The sequence below is a fragment of the Chlorocebus sabaeus genome, chromosome 29, assembly GCF_047675955.1.
Source record: "Chlorocebus sabaeus isolate Y175 chromosome 29, mChlSab1.0.hap1, whole genome shotgun sequence".
In the NCBI taxonomy this organism is placed as follows: domain Eukaryota; kingdom Metazoa; phylum Chordata; class Mammalia; order Primates; family Cercopithecidae; genus Chlorocebus; species Chlorocebus sabaeus.
In genome coordinates this window covers 22,552,837-22,578,809 of record NC_132932.1, presented here as the reverse complement: position 1 = coordinate 22,578,809, position 25,973 = coordinate 22,552,837, and the positions used below count along the sequence as shown (strand labels likewise).

Sequence of the window (25,973 nt, the reverse complement as noted above, 5' to 3'; positions counted from 1 at the left end):
TTAGGAGTCACCAGGCACTCCATTGTTTAAGTTCACAAATTTTAAACATTTTTTTTTTAAGATTTACTTCCTCATTTTGGTAGGTACAGAAGGCTAAAAAGTGTATTTCTGCCATCTTAGGGGGATAGAAGGTTTGGCAACTCTCTCTCCTTTGAAGGTCCTGGAATCATTTATTATAATATATATACCATTTAGTATACATGTTGGCTGTCTGAATGAGAACATACCCATGAGCATGTACATGTGCTTACAAACATGTTCATTCATTTAGTAAAATTAAGAATGGAAGCAGGCTGTTTTTAGAAAAAAATATTTGAGGACTGAGTTCCCTCTTTCATTCATCCCATGAGGGTATTACTAGGGGATTTAATATATTTGGGTTAATGATGAGGGGAAAAAAATAGCATCTTTTTGGGGAAATAGAACCAGACACAATTTAAAGTGGGACCCAAATCGAAACATAATTCTTTTATGAAACGAATATTTTATTTTGTTTGTCACATGGATGCCATCTGAATTTTAAAAGAAATCTAGGCTTCCTCTTATCCTTTATGGTTTTTTTTAAAGCAAGAAGTCAGAGACTTTGTACATCTTGATTTAACTCTTATGTTTGAGCCATGTGTCACAAGTAATTAAATTATAAATATTCTAAGGAGTAATTCGTGCACACTCTAACACTCTAAGGGCTTTTTAAATTTTACACAGCTTACCTTTCTTTCTGAAGAAAGTCCTCACAAAGATAGATTATATCAGTTTCTCCATTGATGATGTATTCCAGCAATAAGCATAGTCCTAGAATTGTAGAATGTGCACTGCTGCACTCTGTCCTGACAGACAGTAGACAAGGTTTATAATTTTTTTCTATGGGGCACTAAAAATACCCTAGTATTTCCTTTAACTTTTTGCACTGACAGGTCTAAAGCAAAGCCACAGAAGCTGCTTTTGCTCAGTAAGTATTGTTAATGCTGCAGTGCATATTAAAATTTCAGAAAACCCAATTATATACTGTCTAGGTGTGGATAGCTCTCATTGTTAGTATCCTAAATCATCTAAAGGCTTGTTTTCTTTCTTTTTTTTTTTTTTTACAGACCTAACTACCATAATGAATGCTGCATATTAAGAGAAACCACAAGAAGGTTATATGTTTGGTTGTCTAATATTCTTGGATTTGATATGAACCAACACATAGTCCTTGTTGTCATTGACAGAACCCCAGTTTGTATGTACATTATTCATATTCCTCTCTGTTGTGTTTTGGGGGGAAAAGACATTTTAGCCTTTTTTAAAAGTTACTGATTTAATTTCATGTTATTTGGTTGCATGAGGTTGCCCTTAACCACTAAGGATTATCAAGATTTTTGCGCAGACTTATACATGTCTAGGATCCTTTTATCAAGGCAGTTATGATCATCATTTTCCTGCCTTGACCCCACCATCACCAAACACTCAGTTAAATATAAATTAACATTTTTTAGATGACCACTCAACATAATGCTTGAGAATGGAATTTCCTCTCTTTGACAGACCCAGGAATTAATTCCTAAATACATAATGTTGGTATATTGAAGACGAAATTAAAATTGTCCTTCAGTTTTGAGGCCATGTGTAAAGTTTAACCATATTGTAAAATATCTATTCCGTATTAGAAATAGCTAGTTGACAGCTTATACTTCTCAAAATTCATATTGTTATGTACACAAACTAAGTTTCTATATGTGAAGTTAGTGAGTCTTTTTGTGTTACTCCAAAATAAAGGCAATGATTTATTTTTTCCCAGTGCCAATACAATTTTGAGCTAAGCACTCAAGGTGGATACTTCACATTTTAAAGCTGGAATCAGCAATAGCCCTATGGGAAACCAGACAAAACATTGACTTTTAAATGTAGACTTTTAAAATAAACTGTTTTCTTTTGGAACTACAATTAGAATAGTTAATATTCATCCATAAACCATTATTATGTGTACATTATTGTTGCTATTGTGATAATAGAGAATTTTATTTATTTTTATGCCAGCTTATATTGTGAGAACACATTTAGTCAGTTTGGGTTTTATCAATCCTGTTAATGCTTGTCCTTGGAACATCTTTCGCGTATTCAAGGTTTGTAGTTGAAAAGTTTACTGTAAAAAAATCAAAAACAAAAAAATGTATTGTTTTTACAGAATAAATTTATTGGAATGTGTACTGGGAGTAAGATTTGAGGTTGTAAGCAAACTAAGTTAGTGTAATTTGGCTTCATATATGTAATGTGAGGTATTAATGTAATTCATATATTAAAGCAAAAATTGTTCACAGCAAGCTGACAATAGAATCAAGTGCAGGTGAGGGTTTTTTCTTTCTTTTTTTTTTAAACACTCGCTGGATTTTAGATTATTTGAAAACACTGTAGGGGATGAAGGGGAGATGACTACATGATTTGCTTACACATGCATATTTACCAGCCCTGTGGACCCTAGATTTTGTAACTTGATATTATCCATACATTGATTTGTATCCCATTTTCTTTTGGTTTTCTTTGTGAGAGCTAATAAAAACATGAGAAAATGTGAGCAGACCTAAAAGCCTAGGGCCATTAATGATGATGATGATGATGATGATGGCAGCTAAGGGTATGAAAGCACCAGTCCATTGATCATTCCAGGGCACAGTGAGGAGGTGGCTGTTTGTATTTTTGGTGTGTTTCTTTCATTTAGTAAATACTGATTTTCTCTAGTATATTCAACATACAATCCCAAACATGGAAAGTTCATAAAAAGATAGTAGGGATGTCAATCTAATACTTTTTCTTTAAAAGATACTTTTTAATTTTGAATATTTGAATGTATTTTTAAATTAATGAAATTTAATTAATTCATCAAAAGGCCTCTTCATTGCTCACACTGAAACATAAGGGGAATGTAGATGACGTTTTGAATTGGAATATACAACTCACAAATTTTGTTTAAAAGCAATTTTATGTGTATATATGAAATGTTTCAAATTTAATAAGATTTGTCTTCATAAGAGGCCAAAAATAATTTTATTAAAAATATACACAGAAATACAATAGAAATATTTTCAGCCACCACTAAAACAAGTGTTCATTAAGGGTAGAGATAGTTATTGATCCCTATTTAGCTATTTAAACTCACACACAAAAATTTAGTAAAAGTAATTTTCTCAAAACAGCAGCAAATAATGAACTTTCCTTGGGAAAACATTTTTCAAACAACATTTACAAATATTCTCATGATTTGCCTTTTATATTGAAGTTAATAATGAAGCATATTCATCTTATTTGCAAAAGTTATTTCTCCAGTCTGCATTCACTGTTTTGAATTTTTTAATATGCACAGGCCATATTCTCTATATTCTCTTTTGAATAATTTCATGCTCACTACTGTTGACACTAAATTGTAATTTTTTACACCTATAATTATTTCATGTGTCAAACAGAATATTGAGATGGATGATAAAGTTTATTCACAAATGATTTTGAATATATTTCTTTAAACAGACTTTCTCAAGAATTTCCATTTTCCTTCAAAAATTTACACAGTACCATATAGCTCACACATACAGTGCAGAGCAAGAATGTACATATTCTTAAGTATTCATGTATGAGAAGAGAATGAAATGGGACATAATATCAGTACCAGTATAACAAAAGTTAGTAATTTAGAAAGGAACATGAAGTAATATTTTTATTCCACTTTTTCTTCTGCCTTTGTTTTTATGAAGAACTCTGGTTTGTAGATACAACGATAGACCAAGAGCTGAGGAAGAACTCCATATGCTATGTTTAATGCTAAAAAAAGGATTTTTGCTTCTTCGGGGACTCTGTAGACATAAGCAGTTCTAGCATGAAGAGAAGCACCAATGTGAGAAAACTGAGCCTGTTGCATAAAAAAAAAAAAAATGGGGTAAGCATGAAACATGTTCAGTTGGATGCACGATGAGTTCTGAATGGTTCATTCAGGCTACGTTTCTGTGCCCTCAAAACCAGTCTCACCTGCAGGCAAAATACCTTCAAACAATCCAGAGTCTTTAATGTGAGAGTCTTTCATTAAATTTAGTCTTTGATTAAATTTAGGGCCATTCTTGATATGACTGTTCAAATAAAGTAGATATTATTTCGTGTAGTTTTATCATGCCAGTTGTGTTTTTAACCATCAAGTGCCCTTTACCAAACATTAGTGGCTCAATCTAATAGAAAAATCTGAATAAAATCTCAATTTTTTTTTCTGATTTGCATTCTGGAGATCCTACATAGAGACTCAGTTGTGGTTCACAAATTGAGTTCCAATAAAAATGAGGAAAGTGCAGAGTTTTTAAAAACTAAAATATTTTTAGCATAACAAACTATTGAAAGGGAAGCACTGGGGGGACCTCAGCTTCATTTATCAGTCTTTCATCTACACCTTGGAGCAAGAGCTTCTACCCTTTCCCTATGTGTTTTTTGTTTATTCATTTATTCATGTATTTGTTTTTTCTGCAGCTTTTAAAATATTAAGGGTTGTTTGTAAGATAAGTTCGTTACCAATTTGGGTGGAGGTAGGAGTACAGTTGCTCTTTGTAAAATGGCAAATGTACATGCAGGCAACCTTTTTAAATCAAATTATAATTTATTTGGAAGTATGACTTGTCAGCATTATCTGCATTTGCAAAATGGCCTCCCTCTCTACTTATATACTTGTTCAGAAAACACATTCAGAATGTGCCAACTGGTCTTTTTTGATATTTTTTGCAAGCACAGAGGAAAACCGTATTGGAAAGGGTAAAACAGACCACAGCAGGATTAAAAGCTCCTGTCAGAAAATTTCCTCAGAAGGCTTGTATCATTACAAAATGTACCCCTGGAGTCTGCATTTTCATATCTTGCTGAAATTCAAGATATACATGAATAAAGGATTGGGAATCTAAATGTATTAAGTAGTAAATTATCAGTTCATCAGGATCAAAGAGACAAAAGACTGCACTATAGAGAAGGCATAGAAGTAACAAGAATGAAGAATTAAATAATTTGCTTTAAATACATATAAGTTATTTTATATTTCTTTCCATATGAAACCAATGTATTCTGCTGAGTGATTCACAGATAAAGGTGTTTACTCATCACTTGACTTCACCATGGCAAGAAAAGGACAAGTTTTTTAAGTAGCATCTTTATGAATTTTTTATCAGTGGCAAATATTTTAATGGGCTGCATTTTTACAAATTCCTGGTATATTCTGGAGACCTGTGGTACATGTTTGCTACTCTGGAAATAGAAATTAGCATGATGTATTGCCAAGGACCAACACGTGGATTGTCTACATTGTGATCCATGAGGCACCGAGAGGACTCGGCCCTCAGATACACCTCCCCTGGGTAGATGCCCAGGCAGAACCCAGCAAATGTATTTGCATCTCCGGGCTCCAAGGACAAAAAACCTTGAGAGTAAAGGGCACTTTCAGGGCTGCCCTGAGGAGGTGCATTCTGGACATTCTAGGAACTCTGAGCAGGAACATGGCTCCCGTACTATTTTTCCTTAGGGCCTGTTTTGAATAATAGTGTTTTTCTGAATATATAACCAAGCATTTTCTTCTGGACTAGAAGCCAAATTTGATCCCTGGTTTTCAGAAATGTGGGTTTGGTGGTTCTGTCTTCATAGATACTTATACACATCACAAAATCACCAAATTTGGGAAAATGCCAACCATACTTTAAGAGAATAAAGATGAGCAGTTGTGCCTACTTGCATAGGGAAGCCTGCATAAAAAGTCAGTGATTCCTTAGGCTCTTTTCCTGCACTAACCAGTGCAGTTAATACCTCATTTTCATGAACAGCAAACTCATGGCAACATTAAATGAATCATGGCCGGGCACAGTGGCTCATGCCTATAATCCCAGCACTCTTGGAGGCCGAGGCGGGTGGATCACCTGAGGTCAGGAGTTCAGGACCACCCTGGCCAACATAGTGAAACCCCATCTCTACTAAAAATAAAAAAAATTCTCCGGGCGTGGTGGTGGGCGCCTGTAATCTCAGCTACTCGGGAGGCTGAGGCAGGAAAATTGCTTGAACCTGGGAGTGGAGGTTGCATTGAGCCAAGATTGCACCATTGCACTCCAGCCTGGGTGACAGAGCAAGACTCTGTCTTCAAAAAAAAAAAAAAAGATTCATGTCCTTAGATTGTAAGCCCACTGGGCAGGTACTGTGTCTAATGTTTTGTGTGGCACCTATCACATTATTAGAGCTCAATAAACGTTCAACAACAATGGACTTGTGACTGTCAAAATATAAAAAGGGTCTACAAAGCTTTTCTCTATTTTTGTATGTATTTTAGTAGGCCTCTTTATTCAGAATTAAGGCACAAAAATTTTAACATTCATAATCAAAAGAGGCATTTGTATGTGAGAGAACTCTAAGGCCAGTTGTGTGCAGCTCCCAGTACTGCTCATAGTCCTAATGGATGTACTTATGGTAGCCACACTTCTAGCTGAGTGAGTACCTGACCATAGCTTTCTCCTAAGGCATAGGATGTTAAGTGTTCAGGAGAAGTTCAGAAAAACCTCAGTCTCACCTGAGGAGGTTTCTCTTCCCAAGCACATAGCTAATAAGGGACTGCAGGTTGTCTCCTGGGTGTTGTTCCCAGCAGCACGAGACCTCTCCATGTCAGGACCTGAAGAGCTCAGCCTGAGCCTGTGCTGGGGTCAGGTGGCTCAGTGAACTCAGTGCTGCTGAATTAACAGGAGGCCCAGGATTACAGATATGAATTGTTGATCCTAGAAATTTATCCAGAATTTAGCAATGTGAGGTTGAGTCCCTAATAATTTTTCTCTACTTTATTCTAAAAATCATTTTCACCTTACAGAAATAATTAAGAGATATATCTGATTTTTTTTTAAAGGATGGAGTGGCAAATGAGACAATAAGGTGAACAAAGGTTAAATTTTAAGAGCTGTTTTCTTACATGTATAGCGACAGTCTGTAAAGGATAACTTAAAAAGTTAATGCTTTTTCCAGAAAGAAGAACTGAAAGAGTGTTATATGTCCATGTGAATGTTATAGGCAGAAAACTTAGGTGACCATTGGGATGACAGCCAGGGTCTTTTGCTAATACAGTATAAATAGCTAATCCAGAACTGTATTATCTTTTCTTAGAGTTTTCTGAGCAACATAGTTTATTGGTTCACAACACTGACTTTGGAACTAGACATCCAGAGTCAAATCACAACTCCACTACAAACCAGCCGTATGGCCTTGGGTGAGGTATGGAACCCACCTCATCGGTTGTTTTGAGGGTTCAGTGAATTGATGTTTGTGATATGCTTAGACAGTGCCAAGCACTTGGGGCTATTCTGTAGACACAAATACAAAACTGAAATACCCATTCATGATCTGGTGCTTGACTCTGTAGAAAACCTGGGCCTTTGTTTTTAGATCCTCTTGACCTTTTGACCTTTTTACTGTTAAGTGTCTCCATGAAAGGATAAGCACATAAAGATATTAAATCCAGTATTAATTTAATACTAAATAAAGATGTTTAGCAATGAATCACACCAGAAGCAAATGAAGAAAACAAGATTTGCATTAGTATCCCAACTTAGCCGTGTTCTTCCTAAACCTTTACTTTCAGATTTTTCTTAACGTCTCCATGAGGGAAAAACCATATGAAATTTACTTCCAGGCTGAGCATGGTGGCTCATACCTATAATCCCAGCACTTTGGGAGGCCAAGGCAGGAGGGTCACTTGAGTCCAGAAGTTTGAGACCAACCTGGGCAACATAGCAAGACCCTGTCTCAATTTAAAAAAAATAAATAAAAGAAATTTACTTCAGTAGAGTTAACTCTTCACAACCAAATTATTCACACATAAGCTTCCATATCTCTTTGTGAGAAAAAGACATGGCATAGCACCTACATAACCAGGGAGTTAGAGAGTCTGAGGGCCGCACCTGACTGAAGTAACTGAACCTGCTTTGCTGGCTATGGGATGGCAGGCTCCTTACCAAGCCCATGGTGAATCTGTCCCAAAGCTTTCCCCCAGTTTCTTTGTTTTCTTGATAATTATATACAATACACATAATTTAATTAGTTTGTCTAATTTGTAACAGGTTACAACATAAGGCATTTCTCCAAACTCTTACTGGGAATCTTCTACTAGTAATAATAGCAACAAAGAGTTTACATAGCTGTTATGTGCCAGGCACTGTTTTAAGCCCTTTACATATATTACCTCATCCAGCCCTCACAGCAATTCCATGAGAAAGCTACCGTTATTATCCGCACTTTACAGAAGAGGAAACTGAGGATCAGAGAGGTAAAGTAGCCAAGGTCATTGTGCTCATCAGCAACAGGCTAGAGTCTGAACCAGTCCACCTCCAGTGCTTATGCTTCTAACTATATGAACTCTACTGGCTCTGACTTTTTTTCATTTTCATTGATATTTTAGCAGAGAAAATGCTTCAACTGAGGAAATGCTAATAAGTGGATCTAAGCAGCCTCTAATGCCTTTCAGATTACACTTGCAGCTTTAATCCTATAGTTAGCATTTTATATGAAAAGATGTCTGGGTTATGAGTAAGTCCCCAGTGGAACTCTTTGGTCTAAAATGTGTCCTGGTTTCATTTTATTCAATCTTCTTTTACTCTTTCCTTGATCTTTTGATTTCTTAAGGCAGCAGATTTGGCAGACTCCTACATGGTCTGAAATCAAGGCCCCAGTAACTACTCACTCTTACTTTTTTTTGATACAGTCTCGCTCTGTCACCCAGGCTGGAGTGCAGTGGTGTGATCTCGGCTCACTGCAACCTCCACCTTGCGGGTTCAAGCGATTCTCCTGCCTCAGCCTCCCAAGTAGCTGGGATTATAGATGCCCACCACCACGCCCAGCTAATTTTTTGTATTTTTAGTAGAGATGGGGTTTTGTCATGTTGGCCAGGCTGGTCTCAAACTCCTGATCTCAGGTAATCCACCTGCTTCGTCCTCCCAAAGTGCTGGGATTATAGGTGTGAGCCACCATGCCCAGCTACTACTCAATATTTCTTGCATTGGCCTATACTGATCAAGAATGAATTCAAAGGTGTGTTTTTTTCCTTATTAAGTTGCATAGATTCTTGAGAGTTTACTAGATGTTTCAATAAAAGTAAGTTTTAGTAAAGTTAGTGGGATCATGAATGCATAAGGCTTCTAAATAAGAATGGCAATTTTAGCAAGCAAAGATGCTGATTAAAGTTACAGAAAAATGCTTTTTTTTTCTTTTTTTTTTTTTTTTTTTTTTGGTAGTGGTGGAGAGACAGGGTCTCTCTCTGTCGCCGCCCAGGCTGGAGAGTGCAGTGATGCAATCTTGGCTCACTGCAACCTCTGCTGCCTGGATTCAAGCGATCCTCCCACCTCAGCCTTCCTATTAGCTGGGACTACAAGCACATGCCATCATGCCAGCCTAATTTTTGTATTTTTTTGTAGAGACGGGGTTTTACCATGTTACCCAGGCTGGTTTCAAACTCCTGACTTCAAGCAATCCACCCACCTTGGGCTCCCAAAGTGCTGGGATTACAGGCGTGAGCCACCATGCCTGGCTGGAGAGTGCTTTCTGTGATGAATGTGTAAGGTACTCCCATAAGATGAGACTCCATTTCATAAGCACGTACTTTTGCTAAGTGAAAAACAAATCACATAACTAATTCATTATTCTGGTCGTATACATTGTTTTGTTGCAGCATGGTTTCTAACTTTTCCTTAGTCTACACACTATAAGTAGGTAGATATTAAAGCCCAGCCAAGAGCTATGGGAATTAGCCCCATAATTCTTTACTCAATCTATCTTCACCTGCTGGGCTGGGAGACACATCCTGACATTTACAGGATCTGGTCCTTAGCCTTAGGCTCTGGATCTGGGTATTCACCATCAAGAGGGGCTTCAGGCTGCCTTAACAAACTGGGCAGTGATGGATAAGCCCCAGGATGCCTGATGTCTGACATGAATGGGGTAATGCCCCTGCAGCTGCTAGCTGCTCTGTAGTCCACACTGCCCTTCTCAGAACCACTTGGCTGGAGTAATAAGTGCCCATCTGCAAGCTTAGCTTCACCAACAAATTAGGGTTTGTCTTACTGCTACAGGCTCACCACACCCATTTTCCTCCAAGCTATGACCTTCCTAAGCTTCCTGACTCTTGACCCTGGCCATGTGACTAGGCTTTTGTCTAGGTTTTCCTGCTGTTTCCATTTGTCTCCTGAGACTTAACCAGGTCCAACATCTGGTCTCTTTAACCAGCCTGCTGGCTGATGACACTTAGTGTTCCTGCCTCAGGGACTGGTACCAGGCTGACCAAGGCACATGGCAGGTAGAGGAGGCCTGATTGTGCAGGCAAAACACAAGGTGATAGGTGTCAAACAGAACAGCTGTCAAACTGAACAGTCTAATCCTCTAAAGAAAGGGCTGGCAAGAGTGAAGTGGGTATGCGGCCATCTGTCCTGAAGGATACAGGAGAATAAGGCAGGGGAACCAGGCCAAAAAAAAGCCAAGACTTACTCTGCCATCAGACCTGCTGCATATGCCCACACCTCAGTGTTTCCCTGGGTTATTCCCTGGAGAGGCTCAGCCTAATAAAGCCCCATTTGGTCCTCAGAGTCCAACTCAGAATGTCACTGCCTTCCACCCACAAGGTTCTCCAACACCTCATACTACGTACAGTCTTTTGTGCTGTAGGACTCTGTGCCATAGTTCATTGTTTGCATAGGGTGGGCGAGATAACACAATAAAGAAGAATATGAGGTTTGGAGTCAGACAGGATTTCATAACCCTATTCTGCCATTTAATAATTCTGTAATCTAAGGCAAATAATTTCAGGTGTCCTGAGCCTCCGCTTCCTCATCTTTATATTGGGATTTTTTTTCAAAGCTATTACAAAAGATAATATGATGTGTCCATTGTGCTGTTTATTATGAGGCAGGCAGGAAGACCACAGTAACCAGCCTCCCCTGCAGTTGACCTGGTGCCAGGCCTGGACCCTGAAAATATCCCACATGATCTTTTCATAAACAGGAAATGAAATTTTACTGTGTTAAGCTACACTGAGTATTTGTTACAGCAGCAGAGCACATAGCCTATCCTTAGACAAATAGGTAAGTAAAACTTTTAACGTGGTTTGCCTGGCACGAAGTAAGGTGATGAGAGCTCAGACTAGTGTAGGGGCAGCGGAACTGGAAAAAAAAAATGGATTGGAGAATCACTGGAGTAAAACTAACTGGACCTGGTTGAGTGTGGTGGCTCACACCTGTAATCCCACCACTTTGAGAGGCTGAGGCAGGAGGATTACTTGAAGCAGGCATTTGAGAATAACCTGGGCAACAAAATAAGATCCCGTCTCTTAAAAAAATTTTAAAATTAGCTGTGTGCAGTGGTCTATGTCTGTAGTCCCAGCTACTCTGGAGACTGAGGCAGGAGGATTGCTTGAGCCTAGGAGTCTGAGACTGCGGTGAGCTATGACTATGCCATCACACTCCAGCCTGGGAGATGGAGCAAGACCCTGTCTCTTTTTTAAAAAAAAAAAAAAAAAAAAACCGGACTTAGTGGTGGTCTAGATGTAGAGGATGAGGAGTGTAAATAATTACTCCAAGTTTCTGGCTTGAGTTGCTGGATGCAATTGGGCTATTTACACAGATAATGAAAAAAATGGAAGAGAAGTTGTGGGGAGGATCAGGTCCTATTTTATATATTAAATCTGAGGTGCTAGTGAGACATGCAAGTAAAAAGACTTGAGTTTGGAATACAGGAGTCTGGGAACAGTTTGGGCTGAAGGTAGAAAATTGGAAGTCATTAGCTTATAGTTGGTATTGAAGATACAAAGATAAAGACCTAAAATATACAAATAAAGCCCAAGGACTGAGGAATTCAGGATTTAGAGGTCTGCAAAGGAAAAACAACCAGCAAAGAGCAATAAATGTTAGTTCTCTTCCTCCTTAAGCCCCTCGAGGAAAGGACAGGAACCATTGCTTCTGGATGCTACATCAATTTTTTTGATATTACTATGCTAATTTTGTTTTTTTTTTGTTTTTTTTTTTGTTTTGTTTTTTTTTTGAGACGGAGTCTTGCTCTGTAGCCCAGGCTGGAGTGCAGTGGCCGGATCTCAGCTCATTGCAAGCTCCGCCTCCCGGGTTTACGCCATTCTCCTGCCTCAGCCTCCCGAGTAGCTGGGACTACAGGCGCCCGCCACCTCGCCCGGCTAGTTTTTTTTGTATTTTTAGTAGAGACGGGGTTTCACCGTGTTAGCCAGGATGGTCTCGATCTCCTGACCTCGTGATCCGCCCGTCTCAGCCTCCCAAAGTGCTGGGATTACAGGCTTGAGCCACCGCGCCCGGCCGCTAATTTTGTAATTAAGAATTACCCCAAACTGAAAGGATTTAATGCATTGACCCCTTAAATACTATATTACTCAACCCTGTGAATTCTAGTATGTCTTGCAATCGTAGTTATTATACCATGCATATAATTGACTGTACAAGCCTACAGTTTCTGGATGAACCTCATTTCAGTTTGAATGATTGTCTTCCTGAATAGGAAATTACAGCATACATCTAAAAATTCTCTTTTCTTCATTAGTAATCTCAAAAACATAATTCCTTTATGTACGTTTTTTGGTTTCCTATAGCATTCTTATAACTGCTTGAAAAGAACAAGACGGAGCTAAAGTTTTTAAACGATAAGTTCATTTGTTTTATTTCTAGTAAGAAAAAACAATGAAATTAATTTTCTTCCTTGTTCAGATTGATTTGTTTTGCTAATTATCTTGTAAAAATGTGCTTTATGTTATATATGAAGTTCTCCTTTGATAATTTCATTTTCAGTCAAATGCAGTAAGCATTCACTGAACACCTACTCTAGGCCAAATATTTGGCAAGGTGCCAGTGGAAAAGGAATCAACTGATAGGCCCAGAACATTTTTTAAACCACTTTCCCTGGTTCTGTATAACATAGTGTAGTGGAATTCTGAAGTCTTACATTTGGATGGACATTTTGAAGGTAACAGCTCTCAATCTTTTTTTAGTAGCCATGGTATTCAGAGATTGTGAAACAATCCTATAAAACAATGCCGCATGCCGGGTGTGTAACCTTGGGCAAATCATTTAACTTCACTGGACCTTGGTTTCCTCATCTGTGTAACTGGGTTGGCATATCTACCATATAGTTATTGTGAGATTTAAATAAAACGTACTTGCAGAAATGTCTTCCGAAAAACTGCAAAACCAAAGGTGACATGTCTAATAGCTATCTCCTACTCTAAAACACTGAGGAGAGAAGTTTTTCATGTATTCAACAATGACACCTAGACCACAAGTAAACCTTCTCAACAGAATATTCTTAGTACCTGAGCCAGACCTCCAGCATGTATCAATGTGATGTCAGGCATCCAGGAACATCCAGGAACCACTAAGCCATACAGTGCAGTCACAAAGTAAGGAACAGAATAGAACATATATGCCAGCATCTGTATAGAACAGAGAAATAATATCAGCAAATCAGCAGTTAACTTGGCCTAAAAAGTACAAAAAAATAAACATTTTCATCTTTGAAAATATTAATTCCTATTTCCTATATGGGACCCATTTTTTTTACTTTTATTATTTTTTTTAATTTATTTGTATGTCTTTATTTTGAGATGGAGTCTTGCTCTGTCCCCCAGGCTGGGGTGCAGTGGCGCGATCTCAGCTCACTGCAACCTCCACCTCCCTGCAACCTCCACCTCCCAGGTTCAAGCAATTATCCTGCCTCAGCCTCCTGAGTAGCTGGGATTACAGGCATGTGCCACCATGCCCGGATAGTTGTTTGTATTTTTTCAGTAGAGATGGGATTTCACCGTGCTGGCCAGGCTGGTTTCAAACTCCTGACCACATGGTCAACCTGCCTCAGCCTCCCAAAGTGCTGGGATTACAGGCATGAGCCACCGCACCCAGCTGGAACCCATTTTTTAAAAGAAAATTAATGTTAGAAAAATCTTAGGCCTCATAACTACTTGACCTGAATTTTAGGATAAGCAGCAGGATCCTTTAGATAGGGCTCTTGAAATTGCGTATATAATCGGCAGAGCTCAGATGGGCAATCCAAAGCAATCTAAGAACAAAAATAAACTCATTATAAAAATACAATCACATCTGGTTCTTAGGTTTGCTGATAAGGCTAAATGTGCCAGGTTTAGTCACAAGCTGCTTTGCTATTTAACAAAATGTATGCATTGTAGAGACTCATCAATGATGGAAATATTTTACACATTTGTTCTAAGGAGATTAAGCAAAGGTTAACTATGGTGCAGGAAATGGTAACTAATGCCCTATTCTTGGGTACCTTTCAGATATTCAGAGTTTTAAGTATCTAGGTTTGGCTAGCCAAAGCACAGCTTGCTAAGTTATGAGTTTCACTTTTCCTGGAAATAACTAGCCCGCTATTCCCTACAGGAAGAAAAGTATATTTCTACACCAAATTCATCTTACTATGCATTGCAAGATTTGAAAATAGCACCTCCTGTCTCTAGTGCCTCATAGAGTATATAGCCTTTGGAGGCAGTAAAAGATAATGATTTGAAAGCAGCATCCTCTTGCCTGAAAGTCTCTTTGGCACCTTACTAGGTCCCCTCTGAGTCACCTTCCTCCCCTCAGGCACCATTCCTCATGTCTTTGGCCATAAATGTTGTCCCACCTAGATGACATATATGAACACAGGCCAATGGCAGAGTGGTAAAAATGGCCCCAATCCAAAAGCCTTATCCACCTTGCATACACACTCACACATGCACACATTTTTCTCATGTGCACAGGGAAGGGGATATGTCTATGCAAGAATACAGGTGGGGCCCACTTTTTTTTTGTTGTTTGAACCTACAACAAACTAACCAAAGAATGGTTTCAGTGGCCCTGTGGTCCAAGCAAAGCTATGGCCTTGCCTTCTCTTCCCCATGCCCCTCCTCCTGTTAACCAACCCAACTCTCCTCCAGAAAAGTTTCTGACATTCCACAGATAAAGATAACTCTTAAAACAGCTCGCCCTGAACCCAGCCTGCTGCACAGGCCCCTAGTAGCCCAAGACCCTGAAATGATAAAAGTCACCCACATGGGCTTACACTTGCCACTCTACCCTCCAACTGTTATGCACGCCAACAGGCTTAGAAGAGAAATTGTCACTGAAGCTGAATATAATTAACAATATAATTTTGATTTTCCCAAATGTATTTCTACTAAGAAGAAATCATCAAACTGGGCCATTGTGAAGGATCACTGATCAATAAAAATCCTAACAGTAATCATTTACTATGTATAAGAGCCTCTACCAAGTGTTTGGTGTACATTATTTAATCTCCAAAACAATACTGTTAAGGTAGGTTGTGTTATTTTGCAGAGAGGAAAACAGAGTCAAAGAGGTTAAGTAGTTTTTCCAAGGCCACACAGCTGGTAAATGACCAGGATTCTAACTCCAAAGCTTGTGAGTCTTTTTCTTAACCTCTGCAGTAAAATATTAAAAAAGAGAAAATAGAAAATATGAAATGCCCACATGCCCTTAATGTATTTCAGTCACATCAATACAATACTCCAGGCCTGAGCTGAATTTACTCAACACTACTCTTATCAGTGAGACATTCCCATAACCCTACATACACGTGAATTGTTGAGCTCGTACGCCTTCCTCAACCCCATCGCCCCTATCCCGAGAACGCAGGGATGCTCTGTGCCACAGTTGTGTTGCAGTCCTAGGGTGCCATCCTTACCAAAGATATTTACATTTAAATCCGAAACATCAAAAGAATAATAGAGAGAGACTCCGATGGCTGATTTTTTAGATGCCCTAAAATGGGGAAGAAGATGCGTCTGAGTAGAGCTTGATCTAAGGACAGGAGGAGGTGACAGCAGGAGGCTGAGGTAGGGAGCAGCAGGAAGTAGGTCCGGGGCTCCAGGCTTTGATGGGAGGAATGGTTTGTTAGTTTGCTAACAAGTCTGATGGAAAAAAAAAACATATTTCTAAGGTTTTTCCATTTGGAAATATGAGTAGTATCACAATGTTACATTATTATGATCTGTTATGCTTACCAAGCCTCTGAACAGGCAAAATCCAGTTGCCAGGAGGAGACACACGACCAACATTAAATCAAATGGTCTTCTCAGCAGGTCTTTCGCTTGGGCTTCTTGAATAACCTAAAATAGAGTTTGTACCTAAAGAGCAGGCCCAAGGTGCCAAAGAAGAATCTGAAATCTGAAACATTAAATGTCATGATGATGGATAAGAGAATTTTGAAGATTCACAATTTATATCATAAGTCACTGGCCATGGAACTTTAGGAAAATCATTTCCTTCCTCAAGTCTCAGTTTCCTTATCTGTGAAATGAAGAATTTGGGCTAAATGATCTCTCGAAGGGCCCTTATAGCTCTATGAGTCCACATTTTTTCTTGAAATGACATTTTAATGATAAGAAATTTTAAAAGCAAACCATAAACCTACCACATCACTATTAACCATTGGTATACTTTTCCAGTAATACATGTAGTAGATACATACACACACACACACACACTACATACATATATACACACATATCTATATTTTTCACAAAATTAGGACTTAGTATAAACAATTCTGTATTTGTTCTTTTTGCCCTCAACATCTGCCTATATTGTAAACACTTTCTTACATAATTAAAAATATTCTAAAAGTGAATACAGTATGGAAACACCACACTTCAGCCATTCTCCCACTGTTGGATATTTAGGCATTTTTCACTGTTATACTTAATGTAATGATGAACAATTTTGTATGTAAATCTTTGGTGGTATCAGTGTGATGATTTCCTGAGGATAGGGATGTAGGAGCAGAATTATTGGGTTCCAGAATTATTAAGGTTGATAATATTGCCAAATTGCTTTGCAGAACAATTCTGAATGTGTGTTCCTGTCAGCACTGTATGACAATGCTGCTTGGCCCTGGCTGTCACTGTGTTTTCACATTAAAAATGATGATAAGCAATTCTGCATGCCTCATGGCATACCTACTCTGTTGACACACTGACATGGAAACTTTAAAAGCAGTGGAGCCGGGACTAAGCATGGACTGACTATTTGCTTTTTCTTTTTAACAGCCACCTCTTTCCTCAGAGGGATGTAAGAGAGTACCAGCTGTCAGTGTGCCAGCCTGAGTTTACATAGCAGCTGTCTAAATGTTTACACATGAAGTATTTGTCAATTAAAATGTATTTTAATGAATTTTATTGAAAACATTTTATAAAATGAATAGTCGTATTCTGATTATCTCTAGTAATTCATATTTTCATATATCAGTTTTGCTTAAAAGATCTTGCTAAATAATCTAATGCCTAGAAAAGGGAAAGAAACAGAGAAACTAGCTTAGAAATGAAGGCCTTAACAGAGTGTCTGCCAGGCCAGTGTTGTTTCACCTTGACCACCCTGGCTGTGAATGGAAGGGGAGGTGTCTCAGATGTCCTGTAGCCAGTCTCCTTGGGTCTGGATCTCTGGAGTCGAGATTGTATGGCTGTGTAGACTACCTTGAGGAGCCGTATCCCTCCAGTGTCCTCTTGGGGTAGTAAATGCATAGGTGTCACAGAGGAACCCAGGTGCTCAAAATCCAGGCCATTAACAACCCTAGATGAACCACATACTATGGACTTCACTTGACACACTAATGCAGAATCTGATGGTTAGAGGCAGTGTGACCACTGGCACAGGAAGCTCCCCAAAGTATGGCCTTGCCAACAGAAGCAGATGTATTCAGACAGAAACAGACCTTCTTGCCCACATTAACTAAGATGTAAGCTAATGCTGCATAATCAAAACAGTCACACTGTTTGGATACCCCAAATGCTCCAGTCCACAGAGGCACAGTTCAATTCAGCAGCCAGTGGATGCGAACGAACCCTATGAGTTTGAGAACAGGGTACATCAAAACTTAATAAAATCACCTTTGAGGGGTAATTATAATTTTCTGATGGCTGATTATAGATTCTGAAACCAGCCCAGACAGGAAGACAAGTATATGGTATGCTTAAGAAAAAAGCAGGGCAAATTCGTGTTCCATACTTCCCTATTTAAAAGAGAGAAAGAGAAAGAAGTTACCAAAAGCATATCTAACCCAAGTAATATTTAGGATACCTCCCCATCTCAGGTCATCTAAAATTTTGCTATGGGCCAGACAATATTTTTAATGAGGCCAAATTAAAAAGGTCAATTTAAAATACTAGATGTATATTAACAGGCATGTCCTGCCTACAGTAATCTGCTTGAGCCCAGGAGGTCAAGGCTGCAGTAAGCTATGGCTATACCACTGCAACCCAGCCTGGGCAACAGAGTGAGATCCTGTCTTAAAAAAAATACGTCTAGATAGATATCTATATATGTTTGTATATAGCTATCTCCCTATATATATAATATCCTGATTTCCTGCATTCATTAATAATGTACTTATAATTTCCAAGTACATTTTTGGAGTTCTCATCATGTGTCAGGAGTTACATATTTGCACACTAAATATAGCCATAAACACCATGCTCACTCCCTCAAGATCCTTCTAAAAAAATAGGAATCCCTGATACTTGACTGCCAAATTGTTCAATGCACACATCTGGAAATTGCTCAAAAGCAGTTCTTAAAAGGTATTTTTTTTAAAGGTGAGAAAAAGGAATTACTCTGCAAAACAGGTTTTTAGTAAGCGTGGAATCACCTGGTTCTATTATAACTAAAAGAGCTTCTCTATTTAAAAACAAGCCCCATTGTTTTAGAAAAGGAAAGTGAACTTTAAGATAAAGTTTCTTACCTACAATGTTTCCTGGCACAAAAACAACAACACTCATAATAATAGATCCAACCCAATATAGGCCAATGGTTCTATATGTTTCCCTGTAACAACAACAAAAAAATCTTGACTTGATATGCTTGTCTTAGAATACTAAGCAAAAAATGATCCTCAATATTATTTTTTATTCAAACTAGTAAAGCACATGAATCAAAACATATTGAATCGAGAGGAATAAATCAAACACAGGGAGTCCTGGTTATCTAACTTCATTGCCACGTGATATACTATAGAACCTTCTTCGTGTCCTTTTAAATAGGAAATTATGCCTGCTATGTATTCTGTTAAACTACAACATGATCATCCCTGCTACAGGACTCCTGCATTTCCCTGTTGTGTGTGAAACTCAACAGCATGAAAGGAAAAAAGAAAGTTGAAAGAAGAAAGGAAATTGGATCCGTATTTTTAATCATTGTAAGTATGAGTTATACTTACAATGATAATGTTAAATGGACTTTTCCTGGGGTCACAGAATATTGGCCAAAGCCCCAAAGGTGAAGACAAGTGACATGTACCCCATGTTGCAAAGGAGCTGCTAGACATATACCCCTAATCTTCAATGCTCACAAAAAGTTTGTTCAGGCAGGGCGTGGTGACTCACGCCTGTAATCCCAGGACTTTGAGAAGCTGAGGTGGGTGGGTCACTTGAGGTCAGGAGTTTGAGACCAGCCTGGCCAACATGGTGAACCACTGTCTCTACTAAAAATACACACACAAAAAAATTAGCTGGGCATGGTGGCATGCACCTGTAATTCCAGCTACTCTGGAGGCTGAGGCAAGAGAAATGGTTGAACTCGGGAGGCATAGGTTGCGGTGAGCCAAGATTGCGCCACTGCACTCCAGCCTGGGCGACAGAGCGAGAGACTGTCTCAAAAAAAAAAAAGTTCCTTCAATTGATAACTCCAGTAATCCAACTCCACACTATGTAACAGGCTATGAGAAATTCAAAAGGAAATCCTCTGAAAGGAAACAAGGAGAATACTGTGTGGGTCCTGCCCCACCCTAGCCCTCAAGCCAAATGTAACCGGACCCCAAGAGGCCCATTCACAATGACTGGGATTGTAGGGAGGACAGATAAGAATGAGCTGGAGCCGGGCGCGGTGGTTCACGCCTGTAATCCCAGCACTTTGGAAGGCTGAGGTGGGCAGATCACCAGAAGTCAGAAGTTTGAGACTGGCCTGGCCAACATGGTGAAAAAAATTTTTAGATTGTTGTACTAAAAATACAAATTTGCGGGTGTAGTGGCACACGTCTGTAGTCCCAGCTGAGGCATGAGAATTGCCTGAACCCGGGAGGCGGAGGAGGTTGCAGTGAGCCGAGATTGTGCCATTGCACTCCAGCCTGAGAGACAATAGCAAAACTCTGTCTCAAAAAAAAAAAAAAAAAAAAAAAAAATTAGCTGGAGCTGACCTTGAGTGCATGTTGGGAGTGAGGGAGATAGTTGGTTAAACTGCATTTCAACCTTGTATGGGGCAAGAATGCATGACTTTCTGTAACCCGGAAGCAAGTGGAGGCCTGAGAAGACGGCTGGACTTAAACGTTTTGAAAGGATCCCTCCCCAAAGGGTGCGCCTTCTGGGTTACAGGGGCCCCAGCAGAAAAAAGCTGTGGGTGGGCCACCATGGGCAGAAATTCAGCGTAAGAGCATGTCGTTCACTTCAGGGATTAGTGCAATGCAGAAGCTCCTGTGGTTGGGGTCTCTAAAGAACTCACACGTGTGCCTCCCAAGACCAACCTCGCATGTCATGATGGGGGTACTGCTACCCAAAAACAGCACCTTTCACATAAGACTCTTCCCCTGTTCCTTTAATCCCTTGTACATACACATCTACTCCCAAGGGGCCAGCTGCAGAGTCAGATGAGAGGAGTGAACGGACGGGCCATGTAGCCAAGCCTTAGTGCAAGCCAAGCCGCAGAGCTGTGCCTGATCTGGGGAAGGACAGAAGCTTTAAACCAAAATGAGATTGCAGTTTGGAAATTCTGAAGTTTTGAAATGAAGTTTAAGATGTGCTTGGCTTTAATTGCTGAAAATAAAAATTATTCTTGTAAGACAACATAATCAGAAAGCGTAAAGGGTCTGCCCGAGCTATCACCATGCTGGGGAGCAATTCAGAGGGACATATTCAAAAGGCAGTGGTACAAGGAGGATAAAGCCACGTCTGACGTGCACCCATGGAACTTATATTCATGTCCAGTATACTTGCTTGCGTATTTGCCTCTATGCATAATGTTTCCTTACATACCCGCTTATCAGTTGCTAAGGTGGCAAAGGCACACACCAGGTGAACTGACTTACTCCCATGCTATGGCTGCCACCATCACCAGGTACATCAGATAATGAGCAGAGCCATCCCAGTAGCAGATCATGTGCCCATATGCAGTGTTCAGATACGGTTCACCCTAAAGAAAGCATTAAACAGAAGTCCACTTTAAATAAGACCTGTAAATGCAGAACATCAGACCTGTATTGCAAGTAAAATAAAACAGCAGAAATAACTTGGGTTCATCTGCTAAGATGAAACTATTTCTTCAAAATTGGTAGGAACGTGAAAATACAACTTCATGCTGGAGCTGCCAAAACCAGGGTCTGGCCACAGAGGATGGAATTAGAGAATGCCTGGCCAATGGGCCCATGATGCATCAACATAGGTTTGTACTGTGATGCGAAGGCAGATGGCATGATAGGCAATCCCAGCTGTACGGCAAACTCATGGAGACCAAGCCAAATCTTTGACAAAAGGTGCTGGGCAGTGATCAGAGAGGTGATCAGGGATGACCCTGCTTTCCAGAGCCAGTGGCTGGCCTTAATAATTCATGCTGATCCCGTGGCTTGCTGGACTGGGCATGGCACAGCATGCATTCTCCACATACCGACACATAGGCAGGCAGGCACTGAACTCGGAGCTTCATACCCAACCCCTCCTTCTACCTTCCCAACAACCCAGTGGGATGGACAGGATTGAGTCCATTTTACAGATGAGGAAACAGAGGCTCTGAGAGATTACAAGACTTACCTAAGGTCACGTAGCTAGTATACCTAGCAGAGAACAAGAAGAGCCATACTTCTCCTGGGCAAATGTTAATGTTATGAACACGAGATCATATGACGAACTACAGTTCCCTTTTCTAGGTGGTTACATTTCCCTTTTCTAGGTGGTTATATTTCCCTTTTCTAGGTGGTTATATTTCCAGGTGGCTTCTGGAAAGTCACTGGCAATTTTCCGTGCATTTCTACTGTTGTTTTGGCCCCACCTTGTTTTCCTTTCTTCTTTCTCCCCCGCTCATGCTGTCCTGGCTTGTTTCACACTGTAAGATGCCTTAAGTCCTTTCTACAACAAGGAAGAGTGCAGATCAACCAGCCCACCAATCAGCCAAGCAAGCAGGGCTTTCTTTCAAGTTTCATGCTCCCCTGGGGCAAGGACTGCTTTGTTATCTCTCCCACAGATCAAATCAAATTAAAATCAGACGAACAGGAAACAGAATCAAGGTTCTGCTTCTACACCCATGCCAGGCCCACGTCCTTTCTCTCGGACTTGCTGTGACTGAAGAATACATCCGATTTATGGTTTCAGACTTCCATTGCTAACACACCTGGCTCTCTGAGCCAGTGGTGGTCTCTCCTGGTAGCTTGATGAGCATCTTTAACTGCATGGTCCACAGGCCACAGGTCCTTTGAACTCGCCTGAACTCTTAGTTCATCAGCGTCTCCCCTCAACCAGCCTCTCTCTCTCTTGCTCTCTCTGTACGTGTGTGTGTGTGTGTGTGTGTGTGTGTGTGTGTGTGTGTGTAGAGACAGGGTCTCGCTCTGTCACCCAGTCTGGAGTGCAGTGGCGCAATCATTGCTCACTGCAGTCTCAACTCCTGGCCTCAAGCGATCCTCCCACCTTTGTCTCCCAAAGCACTGAGATTACAGGCATGAGCCACCAGGCCAGCCATGGCCTCTCTATATTAATGATGATACCATTCAGCTTCCCAAGGTCAAAACCACATGGTCATTTTTTCATTCCTCATTCTCCTATGCAGTCTTTCAGCAAATCTATCAACTTTATCGCTACAATGTCACCCTGGCAATACTCCCTCTTCTTCACAGCATTAGGTCTAGCCCTCAGTGTCCCTCACTGGGCCACGGCTACATTCCCAAATGGTCTCCCTACCTCTGTCCCCTCCTTCCAGCCCATGACACTCCTCCTGCCAGATGAAGATTCTCAAGGCCTGGCTCTTGGCATGTTGCTCCTCTACTCTAAAACTCCCCAAAACTTGTCACAGCCTGCTGAACCAAGCCCCATCTCTCTATCACAGCTGGGTCCCCAGAGCCTGGCCCTGCAGACCTTGCCACCACAGTTACACCCCAGTCCCCGTTCTGGTACCCCATCTGCCCCAATGCTTACCACCCTTGCCAGCTCAGCCTCCAGCCCTCTCGTCAGCCGCCTCCTTCCTAAAACCTCCCTCCTCCGGGTGCCATGGTCCCCACTCTCCAGGTTTTCCTTCTGCCTCTTGGCCTGCCCCCAAGGTCCACTTCAGGGGCTTCTCTTCTTCTGGCCATGGTCTCTAAAGTCCCAAGCTCAGCCCTTTTCTCTCTCTACCTTCTCATAGGCAAGCCCATCTCCTCTCAGACCTTCAGGTACCAACCGCACTCAGATGGCCCCGGACTCTTTGCCAGGACTGCTCCTCAGAGCTCAAGACCTGCAAAGCCTTGCCAGCATCTGAAACTCTACCTCCCCATAGAAATTCAGCCTCATCCCTGCAGATTGGTGCCCCAGTGGGAGGTACATGCTCTTTCTCCTCTCCAGTCCTCTCCAAGCCTTTGCCCAAGCTGTCCTTTCTCTCCAGAATTTCTCCTATCTCCCTGGTCCATCTGGAAATATCTGTCTTCCACTGCCATGACCATTTTTTAAATGCTACAGCAGTGTCACCAACTCAATAAGCCTTCCCCAACTGTGCCCAGACTTAATTCCTCCTCCGTGTACTTCTGTGCCTGGAGTAAGTCTCTGTCACTGCACCTGGGACAATGCCATCTCCCCACCACATCAGGCAGGGAGCTCCTGGGGGGCAGGGAGCAGGTCTTCTGACCACAGAGTCCCCTTCAACAAATGTCTGCAGAAATAAATTCCTCCTCTCATCCCTCTCTGGTGTAATGTATTTACATTACATGTTTGCAGCATTCTTCCAAATTCCAAAGCAGGAATCAGGACACTGTCTTAGGCCTCACCCTTCCCATCATTCCCAATTTGTCCCCAAGTCTTACTCATTCTAGCCACTCTGATTCTGTAAAGTTCATCCCTCTCTCTACTTCCCATGTGCTGCCTCTGCCCAGCCACATTTATGCCCCTGCTGGTCCCGAGGAATCCTCCTGACTGGTGCCCCAGCTCATGGCACGGACCCTTCCCTGCAAACCCGTCCTTCCCAGAGTTACCTGTATTCTTCACTGACTTAAAATCTTCCCTCACAGACAGGATAAAACCTAAAATCCCACAGTGTACATACAAAGCTCCCCATTATTTGAACATGGATGAAGAATCTGCTTTGAGCCCTGTTCCTCATTTCCTGTGTAACCTTGAATGAGTCACTTAACCTCTCTGGGGCTGGGTTCAGCCCACCATAAAATAAGAAAATAGGACTAGCTCTCTTGAGTACCAGGCAGCTATCTAAAGCTATGATTTGGGCAGTGTGGTGAGGAGTGCCAGCCATCACAATCAAATGACTTCATCAAGTGCTTCTGTGTTTGGTACTTTACAAATTTAAGACTGACTTGGGGTTTCTGAGATAGACATGTATTAACAGACACAAATACTAAATCCATTTAAGGTACCTTATTTATATTAAATACAAATAAAGGGGAAAAGCAGGTCATGTGTGGGGTCATGAGTGAGAGAAGCTATGAGAGCTGAACATTGGAGAGAATTGCCTCCCGTGATCTAACCGTCCTTTCTGCTCCACTTTCCATGTGAATAAGTGACCTAAGGCTATTATAGGAAATCAAAGCCTGCCTATCATACCTGTTCACACTAAATGAGAGGACTTCTGGCTCGGAGTAATGTGATCTGGGTTGTGGTCTTTTGGTTGAAGCCTCATAATCACTAAGTGATCCCATACCTCTCTCAAGTAGTGTGTCATGAACCCGTCAATGATTCCATCTTGCTCCAGTCCTATGATGAGGTTCACCACGCTGGTAAATCCAAAAACTGCATACACTAGAGCAAAGAAAGCAGCAGTTTAAAAAGCAATAGCTCAGGAGGCAATTACACAAGCTTGGCATCAGCTAATAATAATGGAATGTTTTTCATGTTTTCCAGAAGATGCTGTGGACAATTATCGAGATAGACTAACAGAATACCCCTTCTACACACCCAGCTGGACCACCACTTGTGTTTGCAGCTCTCCCCATCCCTGCCTAACTACTCTCTTCAAGGCAACACTCATCACAGGAGTGGAGAATGATGGTCACCACCGACTCAGTCACAGAAGATTCTAGCAGGCCAACTCCACCCATCCTCCACTCCCCTACAAGTGGCTGCCCAGAGCCAAACCCACATCCCACCTGGGCAGTGGGAGCAAAGCCAGTAACCGAGTGCCCAAGGAAGCATAGAAGTGACCGCTAAGTTTAAGACAATGACTCAGGCTGGGCGCAGTGGCTCGAGCCTGCATTCCCAGCACTTTGGGAGGCTGAAGCAGGCAGAACACCTGAGGTCAGGAGTTCAAGACCAGCCTGGCCAACATAGTGAAAGCCCGTCTCTACTAAAAATACCAAAATTAGCTGGGTGTGGTGGCACACGCCTGTAATCCCAACTACTCCGAAGGCTGAGACAAGAGAATCACTTGAACCCAGGAGGTGGAGGTTGCAGTGAGGCAAGATCGCGCCGCTGCACTCCAGACTGAGCGATAGAACAAGACTGTCTCCAAAAAAAAAAAAAAAGGCCATGACTTGACAATGTGATTCATCTCAATGATTCCCAAGCAGGCCACCTCACAGCGTGTCCAGTGTGGTTACCCTATTCCACACAGCGTATCCTAGAGACAGGTGGCGATGTGCAAGTGACAATGGCTTTCAGAAATAAGACTAGTGATGTTAAAAATGAATACAAGAGGATATAATTGAATATGACAGAAGGAAATCTGTACCTATCAGAGAATCTTATTAGAGTTGTGAGCATCTCCTAAATGGGCTTA

General features: G+C 40.9%; 2 protein-coding genes and 1 long non-coding RNA gene across 14 annotated transcripts in view; 2 read left to right on the top strand and 1 right to left on the bottom strand.

Moving 5' to 3' along the window:
* Positions 1-4,123, top strand: part of HDGFL3 (HDGF like 3) — an 82,913-nt gene extending 78,790 nt beyond the window's left edge. The window contains exon 6 of the mRNA XM_007990226.3: positions 1,089-4,123. Coding sequence (XP_007988417.1) covers positions 1,089-1,094 — 6 coding nt within the window. The 3' untranslated portion in view covers positions 1,095-4,123. The remainder of the gene's footprint in view (positions 1-1,088) is intronic.
* Positions 1-25,973, bottom strand: part of TM6SF1 (transmembrane 6 superfamily member 1) — a 48,758-nt gene that overhangs the window by 15,880 nt on the left and 6,905 nt on the right. For 2 of the 12 annotated variants that reach the window (XM_073013084.1, XM_073013086.1), the window contains exons 3-9: positions 24,900-24,997; positions 21,103-21,206; positions 18,769-18,851; positions 17,396-17,532; positions 16,037-16,141; positions 13,981-14,073; positions 13,331-13,450 (exon numbers count right to left, since the gene is read on the bottom strand). In XM_073013084.1, the coding sequence (XP_072869185.1) occupies positions 13,331-13,450; positions 13,981-14,073; positions 16,037-16,141; positions 17,396-17,532; positions 18,769-18,851; positions 21,103-21,206; positions 24,900-24,997 (740 nt within the window). Of the gene's footprint in view, positions 1-1,783; positions 3,878-6,677; positions 6,747-7,573; positions 7,760-9,492; positions 9,619-13,330; positions 13,451-13,980; positions 14,074-16,036; positions 16,142-17,395; positions 17,533-17,917; positions 18,040-18,768; positions 18,852-21,049; positions 21,207-24,899; positions 24,998-25,973 lie in introns of those variants that run through there. The other 10 variants (XM_007990219.3, XM_007990218.3, XM_007990222.3 and 7 more) reach the window with 10 other exon arrangements.
* On the top strand, positions 19,033-25,724 carry LOC140710690 (uncharacterized). The gene is made up of 2 exons (XR_012091820.1): positions 19,033-19,221; positions 25,100-25,724. It is a non-coding gene; the product is annotated as an uncharacterized lncRNA (long non-coding RNA).